General features: G+C 49.4%; 1 protein-coding gene across 1 annotated transcript in view; it reads right to left on the bottom strand.

Moving 5' to 3' along the window:
• Positions 1-20,874, bottom strand: part of RGS12 (regulator of G protein signaling 12) — a 150,872-nt gene that overhangs the window by 115,975 nt on the left and 14,023 nt on the right. Inside the window, exon 2 of the mRNA XM_025386157.1 lies at positions 11,473-13,454. Within this exon, the coding sequence (XP_025241942.1) occupies positions 11,473-13,353 (1,881 nt within the window). The 5' untranslated portion in view covers positions 13,354-13,454. The remainder of the gene's footprint in view (positions 1-11,472; positions 13,455-20,874) is intronic.

The following is a 20,874-nucleotide window of genomic DNA, read 5'->3' as shown; positions in this document are numbered from 1 at the left end:
GACCTCAGAAGGCCACTCTGCTCACAGAGCTGCCCGCACACCCCATGACTTTGCTTTCTTTAGGACACAGTCACATGTAGTTTGAAGAACCAGGGCAGCCAGGTCAAAAGTTTTCTAAGTTTACAGGAGAAAACTATAAACAAACACTCCCAATACAGCTCCTGCTGACTTTGCGTAAGACCCTAGAGTAAGAGAAATCTCACCATCTGCATTATCACCTAACTGCAAAACTACTATATCTAGACCTGTATCTCTCTGTCCCTACTGTGTGTATATACATTGTCGCAGTCCATTTTCTGTTGCTGTAACTGAATACCTGAGACTAGGTAATTTATTTTTTAAAAAAAAAGAAATGTATTCATTACCATCCTGGAGGTCAAGGGACTGCATCTGGTGAGGGCCTGCTTGCTGGTGGGGACTCTGTACAGAGTCCTGAGGTAGCACAGGGCATCACATGTTGAGGGAGCTAAACTGGCTCTTAACAAACCCACTGTCTATTTTTCTTAGATATGATTCAAATGTATTTGTTTAAAGGCATGGAGTACAAGTACAATTTTGTCATTATACATGCACAGACTGCACAGTGCTGAAGTCTGGGCTTTGAGGGTATCCATCACCCAAATGACATACATTGCACCCATTCAGAAATTTCTCATCACCCACCCCTCCTCCCACCCCCTCACCTTTCCAAGTCTCCATTCTCTACCATTCCACTCTCTACCTCCACGTGTATATATTATTTACCTCACACTTATAAGTGTGAACATGTGGGATTTGTCTTTCTGTATCTGACTTGTTTCACTTAGGATAATAGCCTCCAATTCCGTCCATGTGGCTGCAAAAGACAAGATTTCTTTCTTTTGATGGCTGAAACCCATCCATTGGGTATAGATGCCACGTTTCCTTTATCCATTCACCCACCGATGGACACTTAGGTTGATTCCGTATCTTTGCTACTGTGGATAGTGCTGCAATAAACAGAAGAGTACAGGTATCTTTTTGATATAATGATTTCTTTTCCTATTGGTAGCTGGATACCCAGTAGTAGGATTGCTGGTTCAAATGGTAGCTCTATTTTTAGGACTTTGAAAAATCTACATACTGTTTTCCATAGAGGCTGTACTAATTTACATTCCCACCAACAGTGTATAAGAGTTCCCTTGACAACATCTGCTATTGTTTGACTTTTTATTAACAGTCATTCTGAGTGAGGTAAAATGATATCTCACTGTGGTTTTAATTTGCACTTCTCTGATGATAACTGATACTGGGCATTTTCTTATATGCCTGTTGAACATTTGTATATCTTCTTTTGAAAAATGTCTATTTGGCCGGGCGCGGTGGCTCAAGCCTATAATCCCAGCACTTTGGGAGGCCGAGACAGGCGGATCACGAGGTCAGGAGATCGAGACCATCCTGGCTAACACGCTGAAACCCCGTCTCTACTAAAAAAAATACAAAAAACTAGCTGGGCGAGGTGGCGGGCGCCTGTAGTCCCAGCTACTCGGGAGGCTGAGGCAGGAGAATGGCATAAACCCGGGAGGCGGAGCTTGCAGTGAGCTGAGATCCGGCCACTGCACTCCAGCCTGGGCGACAGAGCGAGACTCCGTCTCAAAAAAAAAAAAAAGAAAAATGTCTGTTCATATCCTTTGCCCACTTTTTAATGGCGTTATTTTGTTGCTGTGAGTTGTTTGAGTGCTCATATATTCTGGATATTAGACCCTTGTCAGGTGCATATTTTGGAAATATTTTCTTCCATCCTGCAGGCTATCTGTTCACTCTGTTGATTATTTCTTTTGCTGTGCAGAAGTTCTTTAACTCCCACTTGTCCAATTTTGTTTCTGTTGCCTGTACTTCTGAGAATTCAACAATAAATTATTTGCCGAGACCAATCTCCAAAAGAGTTTCCCTAGGTTTTCTTCTAGTATTTTTATAGTTTCAGGTTTAAGTCTTTAATCCAGCTTGAGTTGATTTTGTGTATGGTGAGAGATACAAGTCCAGTTTCATTCTTCTACACAGGGCAATCCAATTTTCCCAGTACCATTTATTGAAAAGGATGTCTTTTCCCCATTGTCTGTTCTCGTTAACTTTGTCAAAGATCACTTAGCTGTAAATATGTGGCTTTATTTCTGGGTTCTCTATTTTGTTGTCTAGTTTTATACCAGTAACATGCTGTTTTGGTTACTACAGCCTTGTATAATTTGAAGTCAGGTAATGCAATATCTCCAGCTTTGTTCTTTTTGCTTAGAATTGCTTTGGCTATTCAGGCTCTTTTTTGGTTCCATATAAATTTTAGGACTGCATTTTCTACTTCTGTGAAAAATTACGTTGGTATTTTGGTAGGGATTACATTGAATCTGTAGATTGCTTCAGACAGTGTGGTCACTTTAATATTAATTATTCCAGTCCATGAACATGGATGTTTTTCCATTGGTTTGTGTCATCTACAATTTCTCTCATCAGTATTTTGTAGCTTTCCTTGTGGAAATCTTTCACTTCCTTGGTTCAGTTGATACCTAGGTATTTTATTTTTGTAGTTATTGTAAATGGGACTGCTTCCTTGATTTCTTTCTCAGTCATTATTGGTGTAAAGAAACACTACTGATTTTTGTACATTGATTTTGTATCCTGCAACTTTGCTGAATTTATTTATCCAATCTAAGAGTTTTTCAGTCAAGTCTTTAGGTTTTTCTAGATATAGGATCACATCTAGCCAGAGGCGGCGGCTCACACCTCCCAGCACTTTGGATAGCCAAGGCAGGCAGATTGCTTGAACCAGAAGTTTGAGATCAGCCTAGGCTACACTGTAACACTCCATCTCTACAAAAAAATTTAAAAATTAGTCAGGCATGGTAGTATGCACCTGTAGTCCTAGCTACTTGGGAGGCTGAGGCTGGAGGATCCCTTGAGTCCAGGAGTTTGAGGTTACAGTGACCTAGGATAGCAGCACTGTGCTCCAGTCTGCGTGACAGAGCGAGACTTTGTCTCAAAAAAAAAGATTATGTCATCAGCAAACCAGGATAATTTGACTTCCTCTTTTCTAACTGGTATGCCTTTTATTTATTCCTCTTGCCCGACTGCTCTGGCTAGGACTTCCAGTACTATGTTGAATAGGAGTGATGAGAGTGGGCATCCTTGTCTTGTTCCAGTTCTTAAGAGGGAATGCTTTCAAACTTTTCCCCTTTCAGTATGATGTTGGTTGTGGGTTTGTTATAGACGGCCTTTATCATTTTGAGCTTCTACGCCTTGTTTGTTGAGGGTTTTTATCATGCTGAATTTTACCAACTGCTTTTTCTAAGATGGTCATATGGTTTTGTTCCCAATTCTATTTATGGGATGTATCACGCTTACTGATTTGCATACGTTGAACCATCCTTGCATCCCTGGCACATAACACATCATAGCATATTATCTTTTTGGTGTGCTGCTGGAGTCAGTTTGCTAGTATTTTGTTGAAATTTGTACATCTATGTTCAACAGAGATATTGGCCTGTACTTTTGGTGGTTTGTCCTTGTCTGGTTTGGGTACTGGGGTGATACCGGCCTCACAGAATGAGTCAGGAAGAACTCCCTCACCCTCCATTTTCTGGAACTGTTTCAGGAGGGTTAGTACTAGTTCTTCATAGGTTTGGTAGAATTCGGCTGTGAATCTACTTGGCCCTGGGCTTTTCTCTGTTAGGAGACGTTTTTGTCACTGCTTCAATCTCACTGCTCATTATTCAGACCCACCCTCTTGATAACTAATCCACTCTTGCGACAACCTATCAAGGATGAATGGATTATGGATTCTGCCATTTATGAGGGCAGAGTCCTCATGACCCAATCACCTCTTAAAGGCCTCACCTCTTAATACTGTCACATTGGGGATAACATTTCAACATGAGTTTCAGAGAGGACAAACATTCAGACCGTAGCACATCCCTGTTATGGAGCTTTTAATCTATATAATAAATTATAAAAGTAATCAAATTTACTCATTGATTTTATGCCAAGGTTCATATCAAATAAATCAAAATGAAACTTAAGCTGTGTTTCTGAACCAACGAATCCTATCCTTTACCCTCCAAGCATGCATAAATCACCTTTCAGAAAACTCCTCCCAAGAAAATTCCCACTCTCTATCTGAACTGCAGCTACCAAAAATTCATTCATTTTCAATTTTTCCCTTTTGGCAGACTTTTTATAACTAGTTTAAAATATTTTGACCAAGGCACTAATTTCTTTTATATACAAAGAGCTCTTACTAATCAACAAGTAAAAGGCCTACCATCAGGTGGAAAAATGGCCAAGGTACATGAATCAGGAGTAGACAATAAAAGAAATATTTATGGTCAATTAACATACAAAATTGCTCAATTTAAGAAATTAAATAATACCATTTCTTTCCTCTCAGATTGGCAAATAAATAAAAGACTGATAAAACTCTAGAGCTACACGGGTAGGAGGAAAAGGGCCTCTTCTCCAGCTACCTAAGATGCTGAAAGGGAAGAAGGCCAAACGGAAGGAGTTGGCCCTGGCCCCTGCCACCATGCAGCAGCAGGAGGCCAAGAAGATGGACGTCTGAGGGAAGGCCTAAGAATTTCTGCACTGGACAGGACATCCAGCCATTACAGGGACCTCGCCCACTTTGTCAAAGGCCCTGCTGTTTCAGGCTGCAGCGGCAAAGGGCCATCCTCCTAGAGTGGCTGAAAGCACCTCCTGTGACTGACTGGTTCACCCAGGGCTCAGGCCACAGGCAGCTAGCCAACCACGTATGCTGGCCCACAGTACCAACCAGAGACAAGCAAGAGAAGAAGCAGAGACTGTTGGCCTGGGCTGAAAGACAGCACTGGCCCAGGGGACATCCCCACTAAGAGACGGACCACGTGTCCCTCCAACAGGAGTTGATGCTGTCACAACCTTGGTGGAAAACGAGAAGGCTCAGCTAGTGGTAACTGCACGTGATGTGGCTCCCACTGAGCTGGTTGCCTTCCTGCCTGCCTGTGTCCTGAGATGGGGGTTCCCTACCGCACTGTCAAGGAGAAGGCCTGACGAGGGTGTCAAGCCCGCAGGACCAAGGAGTCTGCTCCACTGTCGCCTTCACACAGGTTAACTTGAAAGACAAGGGAGCTCTAAGCTGGCGGAAGCTATCAAGACCCACGACAACAGATATGACAAGATCCACCATCACTGGGAAGGCTATGCTCTGGGACCAAAATCTGTGGCTCACGTTGCCAAGCTGGAAAAGGCAAAGCCTGTCACTAAACTGGGTGAAATGAACACTGTTGAGTTTTCTGTACATCAAAATAACACAAATTCTCCTTCAATAAAAAAGGGGGCATACACACACACACACACACACACACACACACACACACACTATTGACAAAAATATAAACTGGAAGACCTCTTTGGTGGGAAATTTGGCAAACTTTAAAATGCACATACACTTTTAAAAACAGCAATTCCATATCTAGGAACCTACCCAAAAGAAAACTCACATATATACAAAGATAGAATCCTAAGAATTTTTACTGCAATCCAGTTTATAATGAAATCTAGAAACAGTCTAAGGTTGCCATCAACTGGGAACTGATTCAATAAAAAATGGCACAGGCATATGATGGAATACCATGTGGCCACTACAATGAAGAAGAGTTTTTAAAATTGATATACAACTAAGTACATGAGTTTTAGAAAAAAGTAACTCACAGCAGTATGTCACATGTATTTTCTTTTTTTTTTTTTTTTTTTTTTTTTTGAGACGGAGTCTCGCTCTGTCACCCAGGCTGGAGTGCAGTGGCCGGATCTCAGCTCACTGCAAGCTCCGCCTCCCGGGTTCACGCCATTCTCCCGCCTCAGCCTCCCAAGTAGCTGGGACTACAGGCGCCCGCCACCTCGCCCGGCTAGTTTTTTTTCGTATTTCTTAATAGAGACGGGGTTTCACCGTGTTAGCCAGGATGGTCTCGATCTCCTGACCTCATGATCCGCCCGTCTCGGCCTCCCAAAGTGCTGGGATTACAGGCTTGAGCCACCGCGCCCGGCCATCACATGTATTTTCAATAAGGGGAAGGAAAAGGAGGAGAATATCCAAGAGGTTGTGCAGACAGCGTAAGTGCGTGAAAGGAAGCAGACTCTGAACTGCAGCTCTCCGTGTGGAGCAGGACAGAGGCAGCAGCAGCATCTAAGGCTCCGACTCTTACAGTGCTTGGGTATGTTATTATGAATAAATGGTGGGGAATGAGATGATGAGCACCCACCCACCAACACACTGCACCGCGAGACATAAAACTGCACCAGCACGAGCAAGGCAGCGCAGCACCCCTCCGGGAGAGGCCCCCCTGGCCTGGCACTTGCTCACCCTCCCGCTCGCCCCTGGCTTGTCCTCCCATCTAGGGGCACGCGTCACCCGGGACAGCAGACTGCACTGCTCACGGGCTTGAGGCTTCTGTACTTTGCCTTTTTTATGAGCGCTGTTTTCAGATGTATTCAGGTGACGCAGGTACCACCATCTCGCTCGGATGTAGCTCTTTGGTATTCCAGTACACCCATGAGGTATTTCTCCATTCTCCTGTTAATGGTCTTATCTCAGTAAGAAACAGCAGAGCAGGAACTCACTCCTGCAAATCCACCCTTCCGCGGGCAGCAGTCCTCAAGTGCTGTGGCCTCAGGACTCCCGGGAGGACCTACCAACTACTGAGCACCTCAGCGAGCCTTTATCTTTGTGGGTTTCAGCTACTGATGTTTCTAATACCAGAAATTAAACTGAGGAATGTAAAAGTATTTATTCATTCATTTCAAAATTACACCAATCAATCCTTTACATATCATAAATAACATATTTTCATTTTTAAGATTTCCAAAATCCATTGTATGGAAATTTTAAGAACGTGGGTGCTGCTACTTAACTAGGTATTTTAATTAATATAATTAATTTAATTAATATAACTTTGAGTCAGTTTGCAACGACACAGAATTAAACACACTTGCCTTAAATGAAACACAAGGCCATCATTTTTGATGACAGAAGCATTTCGAGATCCTGGGTTCTCTTTCACGTCAACCCCTTTTATAGTCACAGGCCTGAGTGTTTATCTCCATGAGAACCAGCTTGTGCTGGCTACAGACATTAGGCAGAGACAAGGAGCAAACTACACAAAACGGAAAGCAGTCCACTTCCAAACATCATCTCATCCGCTTCAAGAATTTCAGACCCTCAGCAAGTCTACAAGTAACTCAGCTCCCATTCCTTGCTCCTCCCCAGAGGAGGGAGAAGCTGACGAGGATAAGCTGGCACAAGGTCATCACCTGGGTCCGTGTCCAGGGAGTTAAAGCTTTCCATCTCACCAAGAAGAGGTCAAAATGCTGAGCAACAAAGAGTCTGGCTCGCTGGTCTCCAGGCCTCCACAGGAGTAAGTGGCCACTGAGGGCGGAAACCTGGGCTGAGCCTGCAGACAGCAGGATGGAGGCGACAGTGACAAAAGCCTTGGGAAAGGACAGCAATGGAGAATCTAGTGGCAGTTAGGACACAGAACTGTTGGCCTTAGAGACCAACTTGTGACTAGATGCAGCATTATATTTCTTCTAATAGTCAGCTTTTTTTGCATACAGATTAAGAAGGGCTGGTGCCAGTAATTTAAAAGGGAACGTTTAACGTTCACGGAACCAGAAATAACTGTGTAGACGGAATGCTGAAGATTCTTCTAGGGCTAAGAGCGAGTGCCTAAGCCAAGGACACCGTCAGCAGGGGCCCCTCCCCAGGCCTGGGCCTCAGAGCATGCTGGACACCACCCACCTGCAGCACACTGCGGAGAGGAGCTGACGGGGCTGTCCAGGCCAGAGCTGCTCCACAGCCACAGAACACCCCGCACTGAGGTGCAGGCAAGCCAAGGTGGGTTCAAAAGGAGAAGTTAGGGGTTAGATGCCCTTGGGGGGTGTTGAAGAAGGTTGCACACAGACGCTGGGTAGCCAAACGAGGCACTGTGCCAGGAATCCAGGCATTTCCTCTGAGTGCCAAGCCCACCCTGCCATGCCCAGCTTCTGATCCTGGCACTGGGCCTTGAAGACCACATGGCTATCCTGACCAGGGGCTCGATGTTCAGCGCTGGGCACGGGCACTGCTTCCCAGGTGGGATAGGCTGGCGTGTGAGGGTCCCACATCGTTTTTCCTGGGGACTGGGGACAGCCACCAATCCTCACCTGGGAACTGCTTCACTCTCTTACAGCTGTGATGGACTCACGGTCCTGTCAGATAAGGCCCCTACTCTGGGCATCTAAACCTCCCACACCCACTTTTCCAGACTCAGCCCCTTTCCACACTGATGACCTTAGCCTTGTCTTTTCTGTCTTTCAGCAGCTAACCATCTTTTCCTTTGTTAACAATTCTGTATACTGAATTTTTCCTGTTCAAATACTGCTGTGTTTCCTATCTCCTGGCTGGATCCTGACTGACTCCACCTGAGTTTGTGCAAAGTAAAGCCCTGAAGTCCCCGTCACCACTAACAATCTGGAGTCACGTGAAGCTTGCTACCTGACACCGCTGCACCCTCCAGGGGCCTCCTCTGCTCTCTCCCTCCGTGTGCCAACTCTTCTTCTTCTTCTTCTAATTTCCAGGCCCTTCCTGCATCCCTGCTGGCCCCTTCTCTCAGCACAGGCCAGCGTCCAGGTGGGACCCTGATCACTGTGGATGGTCACGGCCACCTTCGAAGCTCTGCAGACCTGCCCAGAGGGACGTCCGGACCCATCTTGTGGCCACATCATGACCCCTGGAAGCTTCTGCTGCTCTAACGGGGGAGGCTATGGGATCAGACTGACCTAACTACGCAGGAAGGCCCACTTGGCAAAGTAAACAGCAACAGATAAACTTCAAGAGATTACAGCAGGAACCCATAAAACACAACATGTTACTACCTATTTATTTTTAGACAGTGTATCACGCCACATTATGAAGGCCATTCCAAATCACACACAGGAGTGTCTCTGTGGGAAGCGACATGGAGTGCCAGGGCTGTCTTGGTCCCAGCACTTACATGCCCTGTGACTGCAGGCAAGTCACCTGACAGCCAAACCTCAATCTCCTGGCCTGATGGCCTCAGGATTCCTATCAAGGTAAGGATGCACTCTGCAAAGCAGTGACGACTGCACCATTATTTCCAACCCTGAGGACATGCCGGCTCCCCTTCTGCTCTGCTCCAGTGTGGATGGGAAGAGCCAGGACCCTCATCTTCACTGCAAAGAAGCCCAAGACTGGCATCACAACCCCGCCTACACACCCATGTCACCCGCCCCAAGGAGCAGTCCATTCACTGGTGGGATGGGGATGACAGCGTTATCTGTCTCTCAGGTCCCCTAAGGACCATAAGCATCACTGTCAATCAGCTAAAATAGCATCATACTCCCCACTGTCCAGGTCACTTTGAATTTCAGGAGAAAGCAGGTGAAGGTGCCCTGTAATCCACAAAGAACCACATAAACACTAGTGTCAACCTTCACTACACCACAGCAGTGGAGAAAACACAGTTTTAAACATGTATTCAAAGAGATGAGGAATCTCCTGATGCCAAAGAACATTTTCACCACTTTCCAGGGCTCTTCACCTCCCCATCCCTGCCCTCCCTGCCCAATACAGGCAGCTCACACTGAGGCCTGCTCCCTGGCAGTGGCCCTGCACCACCACCTACGGGCTCCACAGGGAAGTGAGGGGAGGCGCAGGGCAGGCAGGAGGGCACCTCCTTGAGAATCCAGCCCAGGGCTCAGATCAAGAGACAGGAAAAGACAGCAGCAGCACGCGCAGTTGCAGAACGACTCCTCTAAAAAGGAGGCTGAGGCCAGGTGTGGTGTGGTTCATGCCTGTAATCCCAGCACTCTGGGAGGCTGAGGCAGGAGGATCGCTTGAGCTCAGGAATTCAAGACCAGCCTGGGCAACATGGCAAAATCCCATCTTTACAGAAAATATAAAAATTAGCCGGGCATGGTAGCCAGTGCCTGTAGTCCCAGCTACTCAGGCGGCTGAGGTGGGAGGATCACTTGAGCCCGGGAGCAGGGGCTGCAGTGAACTACAATCGAGCCACTGCACTTGAGCCTGGACAACAGAGCCAGACCCTGTCCCCAAAAATAAAGAGGATGCTGAAAATTCATATGATTACAAGTGTTTTAAAAAAACACAATTATATGCTTACATACATCAAAATATTATCAGTGATCATTTTGAGGAGATAAAACGAGAAATCTCTCCTTCCTTCATTTTTTAAATTTTATTTTATTTTAGAGTCAGAGTCTCGCTCTGTCACCCAGGCTAGAGTGCAGTGGCTGCAACATAGCTCACGGCAGCCTTGAACTCCTGGGCTCAAGCGAGCCTCCTGCCTCAGCCTGCAAAGCACTGAGTTACAGGCATATGCCGCAGCCTCTTCCTAGCCTTTAAATGCTCTCTCAGGTGCCACATTTCATCATGGAAAACACTAGCCCTGGGTGGGGGAATCGAGTAGAAATAATCGTCAAACACGGCCTTTCCTACCCCCCGGCCCTGCCCACCCAGTCAGCAGCCTTAGAGGGTGTTCTTAGGATAGTCTCAGGATGTGAACAAACACTAAAAAGGTGTCTTTACATCGTAAACGGCCAGAGTAGCTTCTTTGAAACAAAGGAAGCTAAGTGCCCACCCCCATCACCTGTCAGAACGGCCCTGGCTCCAAACAGAGCACCCACCGCACAGCCCCACACAACAGCACCACCTCCTGCTGGAGGAAGTCCTTCCAGAGGGTTCCCTGCACCCAACCGCACAGGCACAGCCCCGCACAGTGCCGCATGGCAGCACTGCCTCCTGCTGGACAAAGTCCCTTGCAGAGGGTTCCCAGCTTTGTTCATTTACTCTCTTTCCTGCTCCAACTGAGCTCCTAAAGGAAGGCAGGGCCCCCAAAGGGATGCTGATGGGTCCAGGTCTTCGAGGCAGCACTACACACCATGAGCTCAGTACCCCTTGGTGAGCAGGCAGCATGCAGCTCCCAGGGCCCACTGCAGAGTCCAGCCGGCGTTTTCCACAGCAGGATATCCCCCATGGAGGCTCTCAGTGCTTCAAGAATATTCTCGTCTCAAGAGGGATGTGGGACACTGGGGTGAAGATTCTGGGGTCAGACCTAAAATGGGCTTCAAGGGGCCACAGGGACAGAGCAAGGGAGGAGCAGGAAGGGGAGGAAGGGCCTTACCCTGAGCTCTAAGATGACAACTTCCCTCTCGCCACCACCTCTCCTGCCCAGATGTCCTGCCCAGAACCAGCCATCAGAGCCAGAACCAGAACCAGGGACTCCAACAGGGCAGGGGGCGAGGGGTCCCAGCAAGACACAGTCCGCAGCCCAGAGGCAACGCAGACACCCTGTGATGGCCACAGAGGCCACAGGGCCAGCCAGAGGAAGCCAGGACTGTGCCACCTGGTGACTGGGAGCCGCCTCCCCATGGCTGCTAAGTGAGGAGGTTGGGCTGAGCGGCTTCTGGCAGGCTTACCTTTTTATCTTCCTTAGTCTTTCGAACAGTTCGATGGGGACCAAAAATGTTTTGCATTCCAAAGGCCTTCCTGGACCACTCCCTCTTGGGAGCGCTCAGCGGGGGCTGCACGAAGCTGCCCTCCACCCTGTAGCGGTCTGCGGGGATCTTGCTCATAGGAGGGGGCAGCGTGCCGCAGTTGACGCTGGACCAGCCGTCGGTGGAATCTGTGTAAGACTCCTGGTCGCTGGCATGTCCGCACTGCCACTCCCGGAGCACGTGAACCGGGAGCCAGCGCTGGTTGAAACCACAGCTGGCGCCCACGGTGCCCCTCTTGGAAGGGGGGACTGAGCTCCTCAAAGAAGCTGGAGGCACCTCCACAGGGGAGGCCGGTCCTAGGTGCTTGTTTAGGTCCCGGAACCTGTCAGTCTGATGAGCGGCCTCAAATGGGGGGCTCCCTTCGGAGTCCGGACAGAAGGGTCCAGACCAGGGAGCACCCCAGGGCTGGGTACCCCTCCCACCCACACCGTCCCACGCGCTGCCTCCGGGGCCGTGCCTGCTTGAGCTCCCACCCAGGTCCACCACAAGGACTCGGTTGCTCTTCTCCTCCTGGTGGAAGTTCCCGATGCCGCTGTCACTGTTGCTGCTGGTGCTGTTGTTCTGGTGGGCATCAGCGTCCCCGTCCAGAAAGGCGCGGGCCCGCATGCCCTCAATCAGCTCACCCATGTCTCGGTACAGGACAGAGATGAACTGCAGGACAGGGAGGGAGGACGCCGGGAATTCCAGACAGCCATTGGTGTCCGGGTCAGCCGTGCACTCAAACCCAAACCGTCGAGCAATGCCTTGGTGGATCTTGTGATTAAACAAGTCTGGGTCCACCATGAATACATGGCAGGAAGTCCGCAGGGCGCCCTCCTCCTCCTGGGCCAGGCTCCCGTCATCATTCGTCTGCATGGTCACCAACCCGAAAAATCGCCGGTCGTCCGGGCACACGGCGCTGAAGGCCAGCTTCTCGGCCGGGTACTCGGCCACGACCCCAGCCTTGTCAGTGCTCAGCTGCACACAGTCGTGCATGATCTTCATGGTCACCAGCGAGTGGATTTTCTGCTCTGCCCGCAGGCGCCGCATGCAGCCACGGATGGCTTGTAAGCTGTCGGACTCCAGATTGGAGCTCGTGGAAGGAAGTTCAATGGAGCCTAAGTAGCCCACGATCATCGCCACATTTAAAATACTTGCATCCAATGCGAAATCGTCATGACTTTCTAGTCCAATGCTGAAAACCGAATCATCATGAATAACTTTCGATATTTCCTCCTTAGAAAGCATGTTGGGATTTGGATTATTCATACTTTCATGTCCAACATCAAATCGAGCTGCGGCCGACTCCGAAAGGGATCTTTGTTTCAATTTCAAGGGCTCTGAACTGCTCGCACAAAGGCTTGGGTTTTCAAAAATCATATTGAAAATTCCACCAGACTGCATTTCCTCCACGACTCGCTCTGCTCTGTTTATACCTAGTGCTTTAGAATCCAGCTTGGGTTTCAGCCAGCCTTTTCCTTCATAGAGTCCCCCTTCTTCGTCACTGGAACAGGATTCGAGGCGGCCGATGCCTTCAGCAATCACCATGTGCAGGACACCAGAGCACTTCCCAATTAATTTCACTACATCTTCATGAGACGCTTTTTTCACATTGATTTCATTGACAGCAAATATCTGGTCTCCAGCTCGGAGGCCCACGAAATCCGCAGGGCTCCCTCTCATGACGCAGCTGAGCACACAGGGCGCCTGTCCCGAAAGTGTGAATCCATAGCCGGCCCTCCCCCGGGCAACCTCCACACTCCGCACTCGCGGGGGCGCCGGCCCAGGCAATGGGCGCTTGGACGCCTCCCCAACTCTAAACATTCTGATGAGCTTCCAAGACCAAGAGCACGTCTCATTGTTCCCGTGGAGCCATACTTGAGGGAATGCTTGATGCTACCATGCTTGCTTCTTCAAACAGTGCCCTAAGAAAGAAAAATGAACAGCTCATTATTAAAGTCCATCTTTCTCCACTGCTCACTGGTATTACCTAAACACAAAAACATAATTCATAATAAAAACCACCGCAGAAAGCACCTCTAAGTGTCTATAGATAATAAATCTTCAAGTCAGGCAAAGAAACTTCCTTTCGGAGTAGAAAATGTCTCCCACAATGGCTACCTTGTCACTGCATGAGTTCCCGTTCCTGCCCGGCAGACCCACGGACCCACCGTGGGCGTGAGGACGCAAGGCTGCTTCCCCTGCCACTTCCACACCCTGCTCGGACGGAAAGAGCCCCTTGCTACTCAGTGTCGTCCGTGGACTGGCAGCAGACTCTCGGGCTCCACTCAGAACAAACACCCAAACCCATGTTTCATAGGACAGCAGAGTCCAAGCGTGAGAAGCAAGGCCTGCTACAGGCTTCAGGTTCAAAGGCACCTGCAGAATAGAGTCTAACCCCTTAGTTGATTACAAATCCCCTCACATAGAGTTTTCCCTCAGGAGAGGGGTCACCTAATATTCCATGACCCTCCCACATTAATTTATTTTGAATATACTGTGTGGGGGAAAGCACATTACCCTGAAACAACCTCAATCAATACTGCAGAGGCCACCCAACAGGCTAGATAAAAACCACCACCAAAAAAAGCAAAGAAACATCATATTAACTCAATTCTTCCAGGGGGTATGACTTTAAAAGTATTGGTTGTCATTAAGAACAAACTTGTCAGGGGTTCCCGGACCACCCCCAGGCCAGTGATTCCCAGGACTTAGTACAAAGGTGCACTCACAGCTGAGATTCATTAGAGCGAAAGGATTCCACACAAAATCAGCAGGGGCAGAGGCCCATGGGGCGGTGTCCTGAGGAAACTTGGCCCGAGCTTCCAGAATCCTCTCCCGGTGGGGTCGCGCAGGACGCACTGAGCTCCCCCCAGAGTGAGCCGTAACAGTGTGTGCAGTGTCGTCACCAGGGAAGCCCACCGGAGACTCGGTGCCAGAGTTTTGACTGTGGGCTGGGCACATGGGCACTCTCTGCCTGCCTCGCACCCAGACTCTGGACTCCCAGAGGGAAGGCAGGTTCTCAGCACAAACCCTGTTGCCCACACAAGCAGCTGAGCACAGGGAGCCCCTCCTCAGTGAGGACGGTGGGCACCGTCCTGATACCACTCAGGGGCCAGCCTGGCACACAGGCCTCTCAGGATGGTCTCGGGCCTGCTGTGTAGTCTCTCCTGCAAAACTCTTTAAAGATCACTTGAAAAAGCAACACAGTAAGTGATGATGTTGTGAAGATGCAAAATAGAACAGAGAGTATGTTTTTTAAAGAAATAATTGTTTTAAAGGTATTTATTAGAAGAGATTTTTGTGTCTTGGGATACAGTTTCCAGCAACAGGATCATAAACAGATTTGAAGTAATTTACACACACAAAAGCTACAGAACTAGATAAAGTGGAAAGGCTATTACTGGGTGACTCCAAGAGCGGCTTCTGTGATGACAAACACGGACATACAACATGCACACTTAGTAAAATTACGTTTTGATAGAGAAGAGTCAAAAATGAATATAAATTACATTACTCAATATCTAAGTAGTACTATATTAATAATTTAAATATTAGGACTGGGCATTTAACTAATGTTCATCATTAAAAAATAAATAAATAAATGTAAAAGTTGGCCAAGAAACATCCTTGGGGATCTTCTCATTGGATCTCCTTAAGAGGTGTGACAGGCTGGCTGATGGCCCGATACACCCACGTCTTCACTCCCAAGCTTCTGGATGGCTCCTCCTATCCACATGACCTCGTGAAGGCTCTGGAGATGGGGAGAGTGTCAGGTGCGCCCGTGTGAGCCTGGGGTCAGAGCCAGAGGGGATGGCCATGCGGGGAAGGAAGCAGAGACCGCAGGAATTCAAGGACGGGTCTCGAGCCCAGGCAGACGGGCAGGCGGTCGCCTCCAGAAGCTGCAAAGGTGAAGGAAGCAGACTTAAAGCTGCCAGAGGAACCAGCTCTGCCACATCTGCCATCAGCCAGGTCACAGTGACTGCAGACATGAGGCCCCTGAAAATGCAGGAGAATTAATGTGTGTTGTCTTAAGCCCCCCAGTTTGTGGTAATTTCTTTCAGCAACCCCAGGAAACAAATACAAGGGGGAATCACTTTATCACAGGTGAGGCGAGAGGGAAAGCAGGACATGCGTGAAACGGTCTCACTAAAGCACACTCGGAAAAGCATCTGGCTCATGGTAGACGTCACACAACAAAGGTGCTGTTGTTCCCGTTACAGCAAATGCCAGCTATCACTGTGAACGGCCCCAGGACAGCAGGACATGAAGCCTTGATGGCTTCCTCGAGGAACAGAACAGCTCTTGGCTTTCTCCTCAAACAGGAATAGACACTGCCTCAACGACAGACATGACTTCCCAGTTCATTTACACCATCCACCTCACACTGTGTGACATAATGATGGATAAGTCTTCTGTGCAGTCCACTCAATTTTTCTACTAGACTCTTACTGTCATGTGCCTCTGCTTATTAAAAAGAAATGGTTTGTAATTCATATAAGTAATATCTTATTATCTATAATCACATTTGTTTTTATTTTTTAGAGACAGGGTCTCACTCCATTGCCCAGGCTGGAGAGCAGTGGCACAGTCATTGCTCAGTGCAGCCTCAAACTCACTCCTGGGCTCTAGCCATAGCGAGCACACCCCCATACTCAGCTAATTTTTTTTTTGGAGAAAACTGTAAAACTATATTGAGATATTTTAAGTCACGTATCTAATATAAAACCAGTTTGCATTGGTTCAGCTTGTCTTTGTTGAAACCTGTGGTTGCCCTTCACCTCCTTCTGGCAATTTACATTGCACTGATTTTGGCAGAAACATCCCCTGGACATCAGGACCATTTCCACATTCATCCCAGTCTTTGAGACAGCTCCCAGAGATCAGCTTCCTAGTCCAGCACAAGAATTTCAGCGGCACTGTGATCTTCCTCTCTCCCGGCCAGGTGCAGGACCCGACCTTCAGGGTCCCTCTTACTGAGGCTGTTCACTGCTGGGCTCAAGCCCAGGCCCAGGTAGCTCAGGAGGCTGCAGATACCGTCTGGGTCTAAGCCTACATGCTGATCTTCCTTGCCAACTCATATTTCACATGGCTGCTTCTCAGCAGTGGGGAAAGAGTCCAGAATGCAGGAACGCAACCCTCACACCCTCGCAGGTCCACAGTGTTCACCACGTGGGCGAAGGGGCCGAGGGGAAGACACCCGGTGAACCTTGGCTAACGTTTTAATTTTTCTGTAGACGAGATCTCACTCTGTTGCCCAGACTAGTCTCAAACTTCTGACCTCCAGCAATCCTCCTGCCTTGGCCTCCCAAAATAATCACATATGTTCAGCTTATAGTTTAATTTTTCCTTAAACTGTATCAATTAATAGTAAAGCTAGCAGAACAGACAGTGAAATCCAGAAGACCACAGGGCACTGGATTCCAGCTGAACTTGCATTACAGCATCGGGGCTACCAGTAAGAACGTCCGCTCCCAGGCCCCTGCACCTCCCAGAGACTCTCACTTAGTAAGTCTGGGGCAAGGCCAGGAAGCTCCAACTACCCCCACCCAACACACACACACACAGCTTCCAGCTAACTCTGAAACACCCTGACTGGAGATCATCTAACCCAGCCTCTTCGTTGTGTGGAAAAGGGAAGAAGGTCCAGCCAGAAGCAATTCATCCAAGCCCCAAGGCACAGATGGGATGTGATATGAAGGTCCCCACTCGCCGCACAACACTGCCGCCTCCCATCAGGAGTCACCGACCACACCACACAGGCTGAGTGTCCCTTAGAAGAGATTTTTGGGACCAGAAGTGCTGCGGATTTTTTCTGATTTTGGAACATCTGTATATACGTAATGAGATATGTTGGGATAGGACCCAGCTCTGAACAGGAAATTCATGTATGTTTCATATACACCTTATACACACAGCCTGAGGGTAATTTTGTGCAGTATTTTTGATAATGTTGTGTATGAAACAAGGTTTGTGTCCATCAAGCCATTAGAAAGCAAAGGTGTCACCAGCTCAGCAATGCCTGGGGCATCACATCCGTGTCAAAAGGTTTCCAATTCTGGAGCATCTGGAAAGGAATGCTCGACCCGCACTGTCACTCCTTCACTCACTCATCATTAAAAACTCAGGGTGTAAAGAGGACAATAAAACAAAACAAAGGAAACAAACTCAGGGTGATCTAGAAATAAATATTGCTGCCATGACACTTTTCTATTCCCTTCCAAAGTTAAAACCTCCTGTGAAAGGTCCTGTTCTGATAAACTCCTCCACTCATGCTGGGCAGCACCCTAGACATGCAAGTACAGAGAGGGGTCCTAGCCCTGAGCCACGGTGCAGCAGGCCCCAAGCGAGGCAGGGCCGGAAAGACCAAGCCAGCACCTAGCTGTAATGACCATGCACACAGGGCGAGGCGAGAGAGAAGCCATCCTCCAAGGGCAGAGAGTCTGGGTGCACCGAGGAGAAGAGGAGAGCAAGGGACAAGAACAGCACAACATCGACTATCACAGCCTCCAGGGTGACCCCACAGGCTGCAATGGCGGCCCCCACTGCCAGGACTTGCCATGCAGCGCATGTCATCCTAAACACCACTGCTCTGAGGAAGGCTCTGTTACAATTCTCACAGGTAGATGAGGGAGTGGGGGCACAGAGAAGCTACGTAACTTGTCTACCAGCACACAGCCAATTAACAGCAAAGGTGGATTTGAACCCGGGCTATTCTTGGCTTACCCACACTTACATGGATTCATAGAGGAAGGGCCTGAGACAGCAAGACACCACGCCACCTTCTCCACCTGGGACCTGCCCCCACAGGCGTCTGCCCACCTCACACCCTCCCAGAGTCATCATGTCCCAGCAGCCTCCCCCCACTACCACCTCACAGTGCCCACAGGTGCCGAACACCCACCCAGCACCCCCTCTCCCACCACATCAGGGACACACACACCAGACGATCTGATCCCTGCCCTCCAAGACACACCCATGCAGACCCGCACTGGCCATCCCTGCATCCAGCCACCTCCACCACTCACCTGAGGGGCCCTCCAAGAGGTGAGTGGTCACTCTTCCCAGACCATCCCCGGACCCAGACCAGACTGGACCTGCCCACCCTGGACACGGCAGGACATGGTGCCAAAGGGAGTGAGCAGATTCTGGAATCACGAAGGCCACTTCCAGGCCATTTTACTGAGCCACCAGTCAATACCTTTCCACACTTCCCTTCTTGGGGTGCAGGGTGGACTGGAGACAGCCCTTGCCTTAGCCTCCCAGGCCCCAGCTCCTCTCCCACTTGGTTCCCCTCAGAGGACACCTGCCATTCCCAGGTCCCAGCTCCTCCCCTACACAGTTCCCCGCAACAGACACCTGCCATTCAGCAGTGTTTCGGGTACCAACTGCGTGCGGGACTCTGCGCAGGCTCAGGCTGTAACATAAGGAAAATAGTCCCTTCCAGGAAGACCTCTCGGCCTTCAACAAAGGGCCTGGGAGGGGACAGGTAACCCAGGACACAAACAGATGACAGCACAATCCTGAGAGAGTGGCTCCCAGCCCTGAACAGCGCCAGCCGCTTCCCAGAGCTCAAGGCAGACAAGAATCTTCGAATGCAAAGGGCCCACCAAGCCCTGAGCAGGGAGATGAAAAAAGTCCCACAAAACTTTCAGAAGAAAAAGACAAGTCTCACACAAAGGCATGAGAATCTGCCGCCAGACACCTAAGAACACAGAGCCTGCAGGTGCATGGGCCTTAGGCAGCCAGGTGGTGGCCTGGGGAGACCATCACAGGGCTGCACAGGCCACCCAGAGCACGCAGCGCCACGGACCAGCTGTTCTCCCCACGCACCTCGCACCCCGGCCGCCCGTGGAAATAAGTACGAATCGCTAGCCCTGCTCTAAGACTTACAGTCTGCAAATGGGGAGGGTGCCTCACCATTTCAGTGCCATGGCCCGCCTGCAGCAAGGGGAGTGCTGAGCTAACATGCTTCACATCTGAATCTGCCCCAAGTCCTGTGACAGCGAACAGAATCTCTCTCATCGAGGACACAGCCTCTTACTAACGCCGGCTGTAGAGATCGTCACGTTTCTTTCTGTTCACCTCCAGAAGTGCACCGGCCCTGTCTGGCCAAAAATTGGGGTGCTGCAGGCACTGGGAGGAACACAGCAGACGCAGACCTGCAATTCCCCAACCAGCTTAGGGCCAGCGCCCTAGCAGCACCAGACGGACAGGTGCTCCGTGCACACAGCCCCTGGGCCCAGAGCTGCCCGCACACCTGACCACATGGTCCTGGGGCAGTTCACCAAGGCACCACCCCAAGAATCCCACAAACACCAACCATGCTTCCTAAGCCTCTGCACGTTTCCTCTGCCCGGGCGCCCCCAGACATCCTGGTGAGTCCGGCTGGAGCCCAAATACACCAGGTAAGGAAAATATCCCCTGCTGTCTCTAAAAGACTTTTTGGAACTTTGGGAAGAAAGAAGGACGCTTTTTAAAAAGACTGTTTGTCAGGCAGAACCTTCTGAGTGTAGAATTTCACATCTCCTGCCCAAATACCAGGGCACTTAAAAGAGTTCTGCGAACACAAGGAAACAGACTGCTGTCCGTCCACACATTCCACAGTGGGGAGTGCCCTCTCCATGCTAGGCACAGTTCTAGGCACGAGCAGAGGCCGCGAGGCCTCGGGGTTGGCACACCCATGGCCCGGGGCAGGTGCGCGATCCACGCCTGCCGAGTCAGGGAAGGAAGGAAGGGTGCCAAGAACCTATTTGGCTGAAACATTCTTAACTTTCTCTAAGTATCTGAATGTAATTATTTCTATGCATGTTTTATACATTTTCTAAAAATAACAAATATTACTTTTGTACTAAAAAAGTAAAAGTAAAAGGGTTGATGAGGTTTTACATGAAAGCCATCGTAATCATGAATAAAATACCTAATTGCTAGTTTTACAAAAATCCACCTGGCCTTCTCTCTTCAGACCCACGGCAATCCCACCCCAGGCTGTCTCGCTGGAGACGGACCTCACGCCGTGTGCACACGCTCCGCAGTGTGGCCTGTCCCCAGCGGTGCACGGGCCCACGTCCAAGACAGTCTGCCTAAGAGCAAGACGCATCGGCAAAGGCCATATCCCAGGACAGAAAAGCAGCTGGAGCGTGTCGTTCCATAAAGCTCCTAAGCTGGTGGGGAAAGGCAGTTAAGAGGTGTGAATGATGGGCTCACCCCAAACCCCGCATCCGTCAGTAAGAGCTTGGTCAGCACCAACTCAGAAAAGAGAGCGACGTGATGAGAGAAACCAAACATCGGAAACTGATGAAAACTCACCCCGGCACATTTCTTAGTTGCCTACGGTGAGGGGCT

This window comes from Theropithecus gelada, chromosome 5 (assembly GCF_003255815.1).
Source record: "Theropithecus gelada isolate Dixy chromosome 5, Tgel_1.0, whole genome shotgun sequence".
In the NCBI taxonomy this organism is placed as follows: domain Eukaryota; kingdom Metazoa; phylum Chordata; class Mammalia; order Primates; family Cercopithecidae; genus Theropithecus; species Theropithecus gelada.
Note: the sequence above shows the minus strand (reverse complement) of the source record. Positions and strands in the feature narration are given on the sequence as shown.